The following is a 16,890-nucleotide window of genomic DNA, read 5'->3' as shown; positions in this document are numbered from 1 at the left end:
AAAAAATCACTCTAAAATTCAAGAAAACTTTCAAAAAATCACTCCGAAATTCATGAAAACTATTAAAAAATCACACCATAAATTACACAAAAGTTCAAGAAATCTCTAAAAAGAATTACTCAAAAATTGAATCAGAAATTAAAAAACCAAATAAAAATAATTAGCAATCTTCCCCTTCCAGTAAATTACAACTAAACAATGGGAAACATAGATTACTAGATGTTTTCTGATTTGATCCTTTCTTTGCATCTTTTCTCTTTATCCCTCATCTTAATTTCTAGAGAACGACATCAAAAAGCCTTCGAAACAGAAATAGAAAGTATCAAAAAGGGTAACCAGGAGTGCATTCCATGTCCTTCCAGGATATCATCTTCCTGCGATCCCTTCCTCTGAAAAATCTGCCATTCAATACACCACTAACCAGCTTGCACAAACCAATATCAATTACAGAGTTACACTTTTTCCCTTCTGAGGACCGAGAGGCCTGGTTTTCGTTTAGATAGAGGTCAAACAGCATAGCAAGACAATGCACTTGATGAGACAATATATAGTTTTCTTGATCCATGGTTAACATCTTTACTACGTGTAGATTGACCTACAAGAATATAGATAGTAAATTTAGTGTCACTCGAAGAAAATATATTCATGACAATAACAGCTTGTATCGACGTACTGCTCATACTAAGCTTTAAGGCGAGGACAAAATCTCAACCCAACCTCCCATCAAAGTAAGCAGTCACACAACTGACAAAAAATTGTAATCAAAAGGAAAACAGAGAATACACACAAGAATAACTGAAGTGAATTCAAGATTCTAGTTACATAGTCAATTTAACTAATCTACAATCGCCTTTTTTAATCAGATTCCTACAGTAATATGATAGCAAACACACCATCAAACAGTAAGAACGTTGATACAACTACAGAGAATTCACCACTGAATATTTGATCCTTGTCCTACAAATATGACTGAGGTCACTGCGTGTATGGCAAGTGGTCTTTTCATTCAAAGCTTGGTTTATTTAATGTGAGTATTCCCATAAACAAATTAAAAAACCCAGAATATTAAATATTGAATGTAACACTTTGGCTTAAAATTCACATCCTTTAATATTATATTCTGAATTCTTTCAAACACTAAATTAACATGACCGTGTGAAAATTAACTTCGATCTATAGTAGTAAACAGCAACTATGAATCTGTCTTAATCAGAAAAAGACAATAATTATATGCGAGTGAATCAACAATACTCCAAAATTCCATTTGACAATTGCATATAAGCTTTCAACAGTAAGCATCAATTAGAGCCCCAGAAAGTTTATTGCCTACCTCAGCTTCAATAGCACGAAGTTCATTGTACCATACAGAGTGGTGAACAGATGAATTGTTTCCAGTAGGGAACTGAGGGAGCAAACTTAATCTGAAAAGAGGAGGCCTCAGTGGATATTCCATGCTAATTTTAATCTGCGATTACAGACAATCTGTCAGTAAAATTAGAAAAACCAGGGAGAGAAAAAAAAAAGAACATCTGATTCTCAAAATTCTACCTTGGCTTGGAGATCAATATTACCCTCCTCCGCATCTCTTTTCCTGGTTAAGACAAGATTATATTCTTTAACTCCATAATCCACCCATGAATTCGCCTCAACAACATCACATTCGTTTTCCCTCTCAGTTTTTGCAACATCATCCATTTCACTTTCACTATCCAATATAAGGTCTGTATCCTCCTCATAACGCCCAAAACTCTGGCTTCTAGCAGATTTCATAGGAAGGGTCTTAGTTTTGGAGGTTAGTGTCTTCCGTTTAGAATCACTCAGATTTGCAGTGGATTTATCATCAGTCAATACCGTTGATGAAATCAGTGATGGTAGCTCCCCATCTTCTGTTACAATCCCTAACTCTTCCTTAGAAGAATCAGCCTTTCCGACTGTGATGACATCCAAAGAATCATGGCCATTTTCCATTTCAACTTCAGTTATAGAAATTTCCTGGTTAACAGAGGATCCTACAGGTGACCACTTACTCAGAAAACACAAGTATTCATGTGGGGCCCATGGAACACTTTGACAGGTAATAGAGGGCCATGCAAGGTTTGTAAGTGAATCAAGCTGTTCCCTGTAAAACAAAGAAAACACTCAACAAAACAGACTCGACATGGACAAACATACAAAAGAGAGTCTCAATTACACTCAAATAAAGCAATCTCAAGAGCAAAAATGAGTAATCATATGTATGCATATAAAAACAAATTATAAGCAACTGCAGCTAAACCAACAAAGATGGAATCCATAACAAAAATCATCAATATTATGCTTTCTGTTGTATTTCGCATATTCTCTTGTTCCATCAAATCACTTGAAAAGCTACACAAATATAGAGCAGTCACTCACACAAGTGTAAGTTGAGCCTTCTTCCTTGACCTGACTCTTTGCACCACTGTCTGAACACGATTTTGTTGCCGATACAATGAAAGTCCTGAAACAACAGCATCTTTACCAGTTTCAAATTTAATAGCTTCATTAGTAATCTGAGAGGGAGACACCTCCGGCAAAAAATCAATTCCTGCCAAATGCTGAACCCATTTATATGGGCGCATACCCCGTTTTTCATCAAATTCCATTCCATCACCCAAAAGAAGCTTAACGGACTGCACAATAACAGATCAAGAAAAAACACGAAAAAATAAGACCCATATTTTGAGTAACAAAAAAAAAACCAATAATGCACACAATATTAAAATAATCATACCTCCGTTTTTTGTTTGTCCACATTTGACCCAAAAATAGCGGCAGTAATTTATTCCAATAGTGGCACTAAAACAATATATATATATATATATATATATATATATATATATATATGTATATATGTTTTGTTCTTTCATTTTTTCAGTTCGGAAGTTTGAGGAACTCAAAAGAGTAAGAGGTGGGTCAATAGATACCAAGAGTTAAGAATGACATGAAATTACTGATTTGCATGATCGTGTGACAATAGATATGAATTAATAGAGGAAGAGAATATGTTTGAACTATAACAAGAACTTATTTTCTTAATTGTACATGAGTATTAGATAGCGTCAAAATGTTGAAACATACCCACCCATGAAAGGCAAGTGAACCCATGAAAGGAATTCTTACCTATTATTTATTGATATAAACAAATGATAAATGATGAAATTAGCATAGTTATTTCTTCATATTCTATTGACATTAATTAACCTTGATTGATTATATTTTAAAAGTCATGCCATTGTGACAATTAAGAGAAATAGTATGGATTAAGAAATTTAAGAATCATAAAATTTAAACAGAGAAGAGAGAGATATTATGCAAGTTGTGTGCTTGATTATTAAATGAAGAGATATTGGATAGACTAAACACAAACAAAGTAAAGGTCTCCAGGATTCTACGAGGAACAATGTTAATAAGAGAAAATACTCTTGAAAAAACCAAATTTGGCCTACATTCTTAGAACGTGAAGTATTTTTTTCTTTTCGGGTAGAGGGTAGGCTAGCCAGGCAAGGGGAAGAGGGAATTGATATTGTCATGGTGGAATCGAACTCTTGTCACAAGAGTGAAAGAGAAAGCCCTCAAGCACTAGGCAGACTCATGATTCTCAACATGACGTATTCCAATAATTACAATTGTTTAGGTAAACTTTATTATGACTTATGAGTTTCTTTTAGTGAGACTTTCATTTAAATTTTTTTTAAAACAAGAGTTTGATCAGACTTTGAACTGCAGTTTTACTAAAAAGAAAGATATTTGTTTAAAAAAATTTAAAACCAGAATTCCTACCCCGACCCCTACCAGGGCACACCCCTCCCTCACCCCTCTGACCACCTCCCCGAAAGCCAGAGATTCTCCCCTTCCCCTCTCCCCACCACAAAACCTCCCCTTCCCCCTCTTCCCCCTTCGCCTTTCCCGTAATACACTATCTTCAAGCACGAGTTTAGATCTTTTAAGTGGGTGACGAGACATGCTGGTGGCATTCAAAGAGAATGGTGGTATGGGTGCAGAGTTGGGTCATATTTGGGATGGTAAGAGGCAGACAGGGTGAGCATTGCAAGGAGGTAACGATGGAGCAGTGTTGGAAATAAGAGCAGGGACAAGAAAAAAATTTCTTTGTTCAAACAGTAAATTACCTTATTTTGACTTTCATTTGTTATTTATACGTCATTTTAAAAACATGCAGTATAAGTGGATACTAATATGGGAAGGAAACACTGGACCAATTAGGGGAAAGGGGAGAGGAGATCGTTGGCAGTGGGGAGGGTGTGATCCAACTTCCAGAGAATAGGCGGAGGGTAAAAGTAGGAAAGGTAACCCAACGGAGGAGTCAGATGTGTGCAGGGAAAGGAGGATTATTTTTTTTATAGGAAAGATCCTCAAAAACTACAATAGAAAATGACTTTATGTCAAAAACTACCAGAACAAAGTTTTTTGTTAAAAACTACCAACAAAAAATTAATTTTTGTCATAAACTTCATGGATAATTTTTTGTTAGAAACTACCTAAACAATATATTTTCTTTGTCGAACACTACCTACTAAAGATATCCAACTTTTCATTAGTATGAACAATTAAAAGTCACGTGTGTTTCATTTGCATCTAAAGACAATAAACGAGATCGTATGTTTTGATTTAACCCTCCCAATTCATTCCCTCTTTTCGATTTTCAGTCAAAAAAATCTCATTAGTAGGTTGCGTTTGACAAAGAAAACAAATTTTATATATTTTTTGACAAAACATTTGTTCTAGGTAGTTTCTAACAAAAATTCAATTTTTGTAAGTAGTTTTGACAAAAAAATTGATTCTATGTAGTTTTTTACAAAAAGTTCATTTTTGTAAGTACCTTTTGACAGTTATTCCTTTTTAAAATTAAAATATCTTTTTTTAAGGAAACAAAAATAAAGGAAAGAAAAAAGTCTGGCAGTCACTTGATTGAGAAAATAATGTAAAGGAGAAGAAAGAAAAGATGAGAGAGGGGATAGTTATTTGTTTGGTTGAATAAGGGAATGAAACGGAAATGAGAGGAAAGTACATGAAGTATTCCAAATCAAAAACAATAGGCCTCGAAATTTTCCACAACGGCACTAACTTTGTTGAGTCACTTGTTCAATTGTCAAGAATCAATCAAGTCCTATTCGAAACAAATCCATTTGAAGTTTTCCCCTACAGTTTGTAATTGTTGACGTAGATCCTACTTTAAGACGGGTAAAGTTTTTCCCATTCCAAGTAATTGTTACTATTAAAAACTAAAGTATTTACTCTATTTTGGGGCCACGAATCAATGACCTTCGTTTCCAAAGAACACATTACATATACAACTGTCCCAGAAATTTTTAGGGCAACAGAGAACCAATCAATCAAGCAGTCGACATGTAATAAAAGCAATATGTTCGTACCTGTTGAGGTAAGTCAAGGCCTTTGTCGTCAGGAAATAAGTTGCACAAAATGTTGTTTTCAGGCCCTTGATCAGAGCCATCAACACCCACACATACCACATTCAGCCTAAATAGGTACTCAAACTTCAAGGTAACAAGTCTAGCAGGCTTTGAATCAGAGACCTCATCATCATACACATGGAGGATGATTCTAAGAGGATGAGCTTGATATATTCCATCTGTCTCAACATTTTCCTTCCCAGTCACTTTTTTGGGTCGTTTTCTTCTCCTTTGACCATCATCTTCCTCATCCACTACATCATCATCAATCCGTGAATTCTCTTGCATTGTTGATATGCCTGCACACCAAAGTTTGTCAGTTTTCTAAACTCTGCTGTGTGGAGGAAAGGTTTCCATAAAAAAATGGTGTAATGACAGTAGCACAGCAATTCACCTTAAGTTTTCTAAACTCTAAAGCAACAAGATTAACAAGAGAAGATATAAACTAATACGGTGAAAGAGTATAATTCAAGTTTTTGAGAGCCTTTGCCATTTGCTCAGATTAAGGCTTATATTATGCCTTTTAGAATCTGATAAGTTTCTACAACAGATAACAATGGGTAATATCACCTTTGTTTAAAAATAAATGCTACATGGAGGTAGTGGCATGCATATTGGAGAGATTATGAAATGAGAAATTGTCCTCGCACATAAGATAAAAATATCATCAGTGGAAATGGGCTTTCCTGTAGTAAGTTTTGAACACCAGAATTCTCCAAAAAAACGAATGTGTAGCATTTTATTTTGAAACAGTTTAAATTCATCTTCAGCTTTAATAAGACTCTTGAAGATCAGAACTCCTAATCATAACTTCCAGAAACTTCAGTCTTAACACTTAACCACCAGATAGTTTGTTCAACCTTTGACCTCCTTAGGCTATTTTTTAAGAAAATCTAAAAAGTTCCTTCTATTCACACCAGATATTAGAACATCTAAAAAAACGTTATCTTATGCGTTTTATAAGAGCTGACAACACTAGGACAATGATCAAAGGCTCCCTTTGGGAAAAAACAAGCCTCTGCAAGTCTACATTGGCACAATCATTCATCCAGTGAGAATTCCTGTGAAACCCAATTGAATTATTGACAGGACACTAATCGGACCATCTTGCTTATTAATCCATGTAAAGAACCTACCATTAGTCTTCAAATCAATCAACTGCCATCTTTGCATCCAATTCCTCAATGTTCAATCTGACTCATTCGAACAACACTACCCACCCTCTCATCCATATTATCAATAGTATTAAAATCTCCAAGCACCAACCAAACATCATCAATATTCTTATTAAGCTTAATAAGATCATTCCATAAAGCTTTCTGACCTTCCTATTAAAATCTCTATAAAGTATAAACAAAAGAGCATCAAAATTTGGTATTCCTAAGAGAATCCACTCTACAATGAATCAATTGAGAGGAGTAAAACACAATATTCAAATTCATCCCATCACCCGTCCATCCCACAATGATCCTTCCTCCTTCATGTCAAGCTAAATTTGTTGTAAAACACCACCTAGGAATCAGGACACAAGTTAAAGTATAAAGGCCCCAAAGAAGGCACTTTGACCTTTGATTCCAGAAGACCAAATAGGCTAATATGATTATTGAAAATGAATTTTCTCACTTCCTTTTGCTTCCCCAACCTATATAGCCAAAATTTCTATTCATGAGGTGGATGGGGTGCCACGCCTAGCTCCTCAAACTCATCATGACCATCTTCTTCATCTTCACCCTTCTTAAACTCACAATCATCCTCCCCACCTCCCTCATTTCAACAAATATAGCAAAAGTGTTAGAAATAAAAGTTTGGTTAGGAGAATAATCCCTCGGAGTAAGAACTCCATTCACAAGCCGAAACCCTTCATAATCAACTCTTTCTCTTTTTCTCTCCTCTTTTAGTGGCAATTTATCTTTCTACTTTTCATATACCTTCATTGAACAACTTGTGCTACTTGAATTATATTCTCTTTGCAAGTGCACAGTAATTTGATTTTTTCCCACGATCAAACTCATTGTACTTTGGGCCAAGGTGTTTAAGTTAAAGCAATATTATGTAGATAATATAAACATATGTATCTATAATGTTTAAACATGGTGGTCAAAATATGAAGAAAGTGTAGTCATTTTTCATTTTAGCCAAGATCTCCAACCCCACCCCCCAAAAAAATCTCTATGTAAAGCTACCTTTCAACATTTCCACATTGACATTCGAAGTGACTAGTAAATTGCCATTGCACTATAAGGTGTGCTTTTTGGAATTAGCTTTACACATAACTTAAACATTAGCAAGAAAAATATCACATCTTAAATAATATGGTTCATAAACCTATCAAAATCCTTTTAAAAAGGTATTTGGGAAAATAGGATCAAAATAGCACTTCAAGATTTGAAAAAGGTAGGAAAAAGGATAAAATCCAAAAATCATATTCTTTTTTAGGTTAAATAGCCCAATAATACAAATTAGTAGCATATGAACTTGTTTTGAGGTCATCTTACCGAAATATAGTCTCTCACAAGAATAGCTATATTGGTTATATTAATGAGATTTTTTTTCTTTTTTTGTATCCTTACCCCCTTTAGCTACCACTAACATATGGCTATAGGCTATAACCACCACCATCATCACAACCAGTATCCCTATTCATTGACCATCCACAGCCCCCTTCCCAAATCCCTAACCATAAAACTTCCTCCATTTTTTTATTTGGTTCCCATCAATTTATTTACCAATCCAAATTCAAAATTTGACACTCTAAAAAACTAAAGAGAACAATACTTAAAATTTGTCGTTCCAAAAGACAGGATGATACAATGATGGTAAGAGGACAAAAAAATGATTTGTGCTTTCTCCAAAATCCTTTTTATAATTGGAAACACTTAAAGGCTTCCAACAAATTCTAAGAATTGGTTTGTTCGACAAATTCCTAGTTTTAGTTTATTCAAATTTTTTCTCATTAATTGTTTGTCTACTCCTCAACGCTTCATCATTGACATACCTGTTCAACAGCCTCCTCACGAAGAATTGGTTGGCACCGAAAGTTGTTTCATAGGCATTTGATTAAGTTTGTGAATTAATGTTATTTTTGGTAAGTGGGTTTTAAGCTCTTGGATTGAGGATTTTGAGATGGATTTAGGAAGAGGGAGGAAATTCAACGAGTCAAATTGTTGCGAGTATTGCGATGGAGGTTGTTGGAGTGTTGGTGATGATGACACGTGGAATAACAAACAATAAAGGATCATTGCACATTACAGTATGTCTTGCTCTTTTACGACACGCTATTTATCAACGTTGGAAAGGAATAGACACCAAAATTTCATTATTTAGTTATAAAGAAAAGCTAGGAGGACCAATGTTACAATACCATTGTCTTTACTTGTTTGCCGTCGGACAAAGACTTGAGCATCTTTCAGGCTTCCAATTATTTCCAGCTCAATGTTCTCTCCAAAAGCTTCTTTTTGGGCCATGAATTGAGAGTAAATAATATATAATGGCGGAGGAAGCAGCTCCGCTGCATGCAGCTGCTTTTGTTTCTTTGTGTGTAGAAGTCCTAGTTGGCTTTGTGCAGGCAATGATGCTTTCTTCAAAGTCTTGAGATGTGAGGGAAGACTAGACAGAAACTTCTTTCTGTTGGCAGTGGTCTCCAAAAGACTTTTCTTCTTCAGCTCTAGTATCTCACGAAGCTTGCAAAGCTCTTTCCTCTGTCCAAAGCCAAGTTATCAATTTTCATTGTACATCACAATAGCTACATCATAATCATTTCAAAGTTAAGATTCTTCCACTCATCTAATTAACTTGAAAAGTAATTAACGTCACTGAGCAGAATTTTTCAAACAAAGATGTTCAGTTAGATAATAGCAATCAGACCAGTATGCTTCCAAGCCCTAGTACATTTAAGTATATGCCCTTACAGGAAGGAAGGGTGCAGCAACTTTTTCTTTGAAAGTAAGCAGTAGCAATGAAGGACTAAAAGATCAAAAGACATCCTTGTTTCATCTTGAAAGCTTTGATATCATAATAAATTCAACTCCATTTTATCCAGTTTAAATATGTCCTTGAGCTTATGGTAACCTCGTACATAACAAAGAATAAAAAAAAGAACATATTAGATTGACTTGATAAAAAAAACGTTTTTTCAATGGTCAAGAGTGTATCTTACTATGTCTTCCTTCTACATCCTTATAGCTATTGAGTCTGTCTTGAGGCTATTACAGTACGCCAGATTGAGTGTGTCTTTATTAGGTAGCCTAAAATGCTATAAAGCTTAAGTGTGCCTTAGTTTTAAAGTTATGTCAAAAATCAGTTTACAGTTCACCAATTGAAGATCAAAACTTCAAAGCAATGTCAATCCCATTTATACAAAGATCAGACCACAAAATAATCTCCCATGTCAAAAACATGCTTCCACTTATAGTTAAATACACAACATAAGAAATTGTGTGTAATGTTTCGCCTCTTTCTTTACTTCCTGACTAACGCAGAAGTACGCTACATGTCCTGCGATGGCGACATGTCCTAGTCTACCCCGCCAGTCAAGCCATATTTGGATTACAGCTTTGGCATTGTTGTTGTGTTATAGTCAAGCCATATTCTTTGTCTATCAGTCCCTCATTTATCCTAACAATAGCATCTTCTCACCCTCACAGTTATGAATGAAGCCCATAGCAACAAACTAGATTTTCTTTTTCATAATTTGTTGCCACATCAAATTTCCTTTGTAAGTCTTCATTTTGAATCCAAAATCTTAGTGTATATCAATACATCAACATAAGTGTATGTCAATGCATCTTGACTACTCTTGTCTTGTTGCAGTATTCCTTCATATATGCTCAATTGTATGATAATTCATGTGTAATGCTCTTCTCATTCCACAGATTCTTTTCTATATTATTCAAGTACACTGACCGCACAATATCGTCAGTGGCAGATTCAGTGTAATATAAGTGATGTCAACGACTGTCACTTAAATAAAACACATCAAGTAATATCAAAGAGTGGGCTTAGAAGAGTTGATAGAAGTATGGCCTTCTAAAGGGGAGATTGCTTGTTCAACTCATGCTGGCAGCATCTTTTACATTTTGAACTATATTTATGGCAAATGCTCATTAGTTCACAACCTTTTTTGTAATTTTAAAGAAGCGGTAAGCCGGTAATAGAACTCGATTCACCAACCTTAATACTTAAGTCTTCTAGCAAAAAAAAAAAAAAAAGAATTCTAGTAGGACCCATTTGAATTATTTTCTTTGAATTATTTTCTTTGAATATCCAAAATTCTATGACCACAAATGTCTTTTTGACTAAACTAATATATTCTCAGACTTTTTTAACATATAATTTGTTATTGGTGACACGAAATGAAATGTTTTTACAGATTTCAAAAGTAAATTTTCTCGTTTATCAAGATAAGGTAAGCGTCAGATATTATGAATTTTTCTGTAATTTTAATAATTCTAGTAACTAGGGTTATTTTAACGAGCAATTCTTGTATGAGACCGTTTCACAATGAGACGGATTCATACAAGAAGCCCAAATAGCTCGAAATGAGTATTTGAAATACAAAAGTGAATTTTTAAATTACTTTAGTTGGACTTTAAGCCCAATTTAGAATTGTCGCAATATGAGATCGTCTTAAATCAGAATTTGTGTATTTTAAAATTACAATAGTGACTAAGTTCACATTTTTTATTTTTGATCTTACCTTGATCAAATTGTTGAATGTAATTTTTTTAATTTAAATTATCGAAATCACTTTTTTCTAATATCCACCCCTAAATATCCTCATAGCTCATTTTATTAGGTCCAACTTCATCGAATCCTATCTAGCCAACCTCTCTCTTCCTATAGTACCCAAAATGCTACCATAAAACCATAGGGCAAAAACAAGCTGCGTATATCATATCGCACGTGTTTTAAAACTTTTCAAATTTACCAAATCGATATTTCGAGACTAGAAAGAACTTAGAGTGAAACCTTGCTTGAGTCTAATTTTGATATAAAAATCATTTATCCCTCCTAAATATGTCCTCACATAAGTCTTCATTTCGCTAACATATCCTGGAAGGTATTGATATAGTTGACCCAAAACGCCCTATATAGTAAAAATCGTGATAGAACTTGTCTTGTAACATGACTTTCCTTTGCTTCAACCACAAATTCCTCGAATATAGACAAATAGTACCTATGTAATCTATATACGAGACAAAAACATGTATTTCTCTATGCAATGACCAATGCTTCACATGCTCCTAAAAGGATTTCAAAAGAGGATTGCCTCTAGAGACACCCCAAAAAAAGATACGAAGTCCACGAATATTAAAAACTTTACCTCTTTTTACTAGCTAAAATATTACTTTTCCTTTTTAAGTAATAAGAATCCATACGAACAATATAAAATTCCTTAAGATCGTATAACTGATACAAGGAGAATGGATTATCCCTAGCTTTTTATACCTAAGATTAAATTTGAACGACTTATGTCAAATCAAGAAAACCAATTAAGAGCTTATTGAAATACAACCAATGAACAGGTGCACAATGTGATGACATGATATCGGTTTGATTAAGAACATCAAGGATGTCAATGATGATCAATTTTTGTTCATGATACGGTAGATTCATGAGTCGATCATGATATGAGTCTTTTACTAAACAACACCGAAGGGAGAAGAGAAACAGAAGATGTCACTATCATGAAATTCATGTTTGTTTTCTTAATTTCTACAAAATAATTGCAAAGAAAATATAAAATTCAAATATGAAAAAGACTTACCAAAATTCATAAATTTTTAGTCTTCAGTTAGACACCCATATTATGATTTCTTTCACTTTATGATTTTGCTATTTAAGAAAGAGAAAGTATACTAACAAAGAATAGGAGAGAGGGGCGATAATCTTTCTCTTCGGTTCATTGGTTGGGTTGCATGATAGTTTGGAAACCGAGTATAGATAGGGGAATGATATGTTACATTACATCATTGAATGATAATAGTCTTATGGAAGAACTTTAACTTATTCATACTTCATCCCTTATTTGAGAGAGATTTAAAGTGGGGTGAACACTTCATAAGCAAAAAATACGATACTCGGAAGAATAAACTTATTGCATGTCTTGGCTACTAAAGAGTTTGCAATACAAACCTTAGGACATGAAAAAAGGCATCAAGTTAGGTAAAGTGTCATAAGCCCAGCTTTAGACAACAGAAAATTGAGCAAAAAAACATTTCTAATGATTGATTTTTACAAGTTGAAATTTATTATTATTAATAATTCCTAATTGTTTTGTTTTAAGACATGCACTTAGTGAATTACTATCAAAAGAGATATAAATAATTAAAATAAATTCATGTAGGTATTTTAATAATATTATTTTACTATTATTGAAGCTAATTCTGCCTATGAGAGTTTAACGCTTACGGTAGGTCTCAAGCCCAGATAAAGGAGAAGGTTGAGCGCTAGGTTAGTGACAACCACCTCAATAAAACTTGATCACATCCAATGATCATGAACCAAAAATCAATTCTCGTGGGGGCGTCCCCTACTTAGCAACACACTTCACTTCTTAAGTCTGGGTGTAGTGAAAAATATGCAAAGGGAAGCAACGCGCCACATTGCTCGATTGTGGTGTCAAATGAGCAAGGGCAGATTACTTATAATAGGACGTCATCCGGAAACAACGCTCAACACAGCCCACGTGTGGTGTCAAATAAGCAAGGGATAATAGGGTTTAAGCATAAGAGGTAAAGGAAAACCAAAGGTCTTAGGTTAAGAATGACATCTTAGAATATTAGTAGTTTGACTGATATCATGGAAATGAGAAAAATTAACATTAATAGGAAGATATAGGGCCAAAAAGATAGTGGGTGAAAGGCATGAATATAAATTGTGGTGCTCGAGACAAGATAGAAATTGGAATAAAGTTGATGTCACTATAGATGAACGTTAAGGATATAGTAGAGATATGTAGGAAGAACGCTAAAATTATAAGAATGAAAATACATATAGTAAAGAGATTTTGAATGTCAAAAGTGTCTATGCACCACAAGTGCGATTAGAGGAATCAATTGAAAGGAAATTATGCCAGGAACTCGATGATATAGTGCAAAATATAACAATGAATGAAAAGCTCTATATCAAAGGTACTCTAAATGGGCACGTAGGGGTATGTATTAGTGGTTACGAAAACGTTCATGGAGGTTTTCGCAATGAAACTAGGAATAGAAGATGAGTCCATTTTAAAATTTTGCACTCTCATGATTTGTGGATTGCTAAAACATGTAAGAAGAGAGGTGTCCATCTAGAGACTTTTAGAACTAAAGTTAATGCAACCCAAATTGACTGTTTTTTGACAAGGATAATATATAGAGAAAGTTGCATAAATTGTAAGGTTCTCCCTGGAGAATACATAACCACCCAACGTAAATTTCTTATCCTAGATGTTCGCCTTCAAGCAAAAACCAAAGGTAAAAAGAGCCAAAACAATGTAGGATTAGACGATTCATACAAGATCCCACTTAATTATATTTTTTCTTACACATTAGCCACAATATATAAAATAACCTTCCATAATGAATAATGCCAATAATCGTGATGTAGCAAGTAATTCGGAACGGAGGAATTATATACACAACTGTCTAATACATGGAGACAAAAATAAGTTGTGACTACCTGGAATAGCTCGTAATTAAGCCTCTCAAGCATCAACTTGTGAGCACTATCACTTGATGTTGCATTTCCTTTGAATTCTTTAGGTGCTTGACTAAAAAATTCAGTCTCAGAAACAAGTTGAATGTCAGGATACTTTGATTTGAAGTCTTTACATGCCTTTATAGCTTTGAGATAGTGGCTCTTCTCATACATCAAATTATGAAGCTGCAAAGTTGTATAGTCCACAGGTGCTTTTGCACGTTCAGTTTCGGCTTTTACACGATCTTCTTCGATTAAAATTTTACGATTCGCCTACACCAAAGATCTAATGTTATGCAATCTTACCAGAATAAGTATACCTACATATAAAATTATATTCTTTGCACTTAATAAGAACTAATGACCAAATGTTCAAATATAGAAAAAAAAATCTCTAATTTAACTTATTGCAATGGGTTTAGAGTTCAAATGCACCTCCCTTCCTTTCAACATCACTAGATACTCAATCGTAATTTATAGAAAACTAAATTGTTTGTCAAACCAAATGGAGCTTTTATATCCGAATCATATGCAACTTTTTGAAAAATAAGCAACAATTCAAAGTAACAAAAACACAAATTCTATAATCATAACAGTGCAATATATATCATCATAACGATCCTGATAGTGACAAATACCAAAACAAGATTCTTTAAAATTAGCCAACTTTTTCAGAAATATATACTCCACATTAACTACCTTAATTTAAGATTGGATTTTTAAACCATGATAAGCATAAACATTAACAATGAATGGATGATCAAAAACAACAATAACAACAATTCTAAAGCCTTGAATCCAAAAAATCAAGGTCGACTACTAGAACAAATCATTCTCAATGGTTATCCACATTAATTCTCCTAATCCGATATTTTGTATCATATATTATCTCAATCCGTAAATTTAGGTTCTTATAGACGAAGCAGGATAAGCATAAACATTAATAATGAAGGCATGATTAGCACATTAGCAATAATAACAACAATGTCAATGCGTTAATCCAAAAAGATTAACGTCGGTTACATAAACTATATAAATCACTCTCATTGGTCATCCACGTAAGTTCTCATCCTTTACTCCCTCCTATTTTCTATCATCTCAACAAGTAAATTTTGGTTCTTATAGACAAAGCACGATAAGCATACACATTAACAATGAAGGAATTTTTAAAAAAAATAACAAAAGCCAAAGCCTTGTCCCAAAAGATCAAGGTCAATTACATGGAGCATAATAAGTTCTCCTTCTCCATTCCGTTCTATTACAGCTATTCTTGTGAGTTTGCGTCTCTCAAAGAGACGACCTCAAAACAAGAAGCCCACATTCTTATTTTCTCTTTAATTTGTATTAATTGTGCTATTTAGCCCATATATCTAAAGTGTTTCTCAGAGAGACCGTCTCTCACATTAATTTTTGTTTCTATCATCAAAATATTTCAGCCCGAAAAATTAGATTCTTAAGATAAAGCATGAAAATTCTCCACATAAGTATTATGTAATTATACATTCTTGAAAAATAACGTTTTTCATCCAACCAAATGGAGCTTTTGTGTCCAAATCATATGCAGCTTTTCTACAGATAAACAATCCAGTCCAAGTACCAAGACACAAAGTTCTATCATAACAGCAGAACAAAATGCATCATCATAACAATCCTGATAGTTTATGATATCAATTCAAATTTCTCTAAAGTTGTAACATTTTTTCAGAAGTATGTACTTCAAATGAACAACCCTAATCAAAGATTGGATTCGTAACACAAAGAGAACCGTGATAAGCATAAACATTAACAACGAAGTAATGTTTACAACAAATGGCAAAGCCTGAAACCGAAACGATTGAAGTTGATTACATGAACCATAAATCAGTCTCACTCGTCATCCACATAAATTCTCCTTCTCCACTCCTTCCTATCATTTACCACCTCCACCCGTAAATTTAGGTTCTTATTAAAAAAGCAGGATAAACGTAAACATTAACAATGAAGTAACGATTGAAGTAACAAATGTTAATAATTCGAGAAACCCTAGAAATAAAATGGAGAGGAGGATAGAGACCTGGCGAAGTGAGACGAAGTGGAGAAACATCTGAGTAACAAGTTCACGAATTTCGGGTTTTACTTGATCATCCTTTTTCAGTGAAAGGATCTTCGCTACAACCTCTTCTACACCAGTTTTGCTCTCCTTCAATATTTCATATGCAGATTTCTCTAATTTTACAGCCGCCAATGGAGGAACTACGAGTTGTTCCCCCATTGCCGCATCTTCCATCTTAACTTCCATGGCTGCTCCCAGACACTTTCTTCGCCCAGTGCCAAAATGCCCAAAATTTTCAATTATCGTCCTACGTACTCCCTCACTTGCCAATTTGCCTTTTTTTTTATTACCTACAATAATTTAATATTTTTTATAATTTTCATTTCATAATTTCATCTAATGATCAACAATGAATAATCTCAATTTTTCAGTAACTTAGCCAAGTTTATTATTGCTCGGTTGTTCACTTGTAATTATAGGTTACTTCTTTTAAAAATTAAAAGAGTCATACAATTTAAAAACTAAAACTACGAAAAAATAAAATAAATAAAAAGAAAACACACTCCTTTCATGGCTCCGTCTCAATGCTACCCTCCATCATCATCGTCAATACAATTTAAGTTTATTATTAAGTTAAGTATAAATTGTATGTTTCAAAGTTGAGACTAAAGTTCATTCTATTTATACAAGCTTCTGTCTAAATCTGTTTGGTTGGTTTTGAGACAGTTA

General features: G+C 33.9%; 1 protein-coding gene across 1 annotated transcript; it reads right to left on the bottom strand.

Moving 5' to 3' along the window:
- Nucleotides 1–38: 38 nt before the first annotated feature.
- On the bottom strand, nt 39–16,488 carry LOC130798046 (THO complex subunit 5A). The gene is made up of 8 exons (XM_057660895.1): nt 16,183–16,488; nt 14,112–14,402; nt 8,812–9,148; nt 5,412–5,749; nt 2,395–2,651; nt 1,549–2,119; nt 1,331–1,465; nt 39–595 (listed from the first exon to the last, which is right to left on the bottom strand). Exons 1-8 carry the CDS (start codon nt 16,405–16,407, stop codon nt 323–325), a joined length of 2,427 nt encoding a protein of 808 aa, XP_057516878.1. The 5' UTR covers nt 16,408–16,488; the 3' UTR covers nt 39–322.
- Between the last annotated feature and the right edge of the window lie 402 nt (nt 16,489–16,890).

Source organism: Amaranthus tricolor, chromosome 13, assembly GCF_026212465.1.
Source record: "Amaranthus tricolor cultivar Red isolate AtriRed21 chromosome 13, ASM2621246v1, whole genome shotgun sequence".
In the NCBI taxonomy this organism is placed as follows: Eukaryota; Viridiplantae; Streptophyta; class Magnoliopsida; order Caryophyllales; family Amaranthaceae; genus Amaranthus; species Amaranthus tricolor.
Note: the sequence above shows the minus strand (reverse complement) of the source record. Positions and strands in the feature narration are given on the sequence as shown.

Excerpts from the sequence above, each read along its gene's own strand:
- LOC130798046 (XM_057660895.1), bottom strand. The coding sequence starts at position 16,407 with ATGGAAGTTAAGATGGAAGATGCGGCAATGGGGGAACAACTCGTAGTT. Across the intron at positions 14,403-16,182 it reads ACTTCGTCTCACTTCGCCAG|GCGAATCGTAAAATTTTAAT; the intron begins GTCTCTATCCTC and ends TCTTTGGTGTAG. Across the intron at positions 2,652-5,411 it reads GCCTTGACTTACCTCAACAG|TCCGTTAAGCTTCTTTTGGG; the intron begins GTACGAACATAT and ends GTTATTGTGCAG.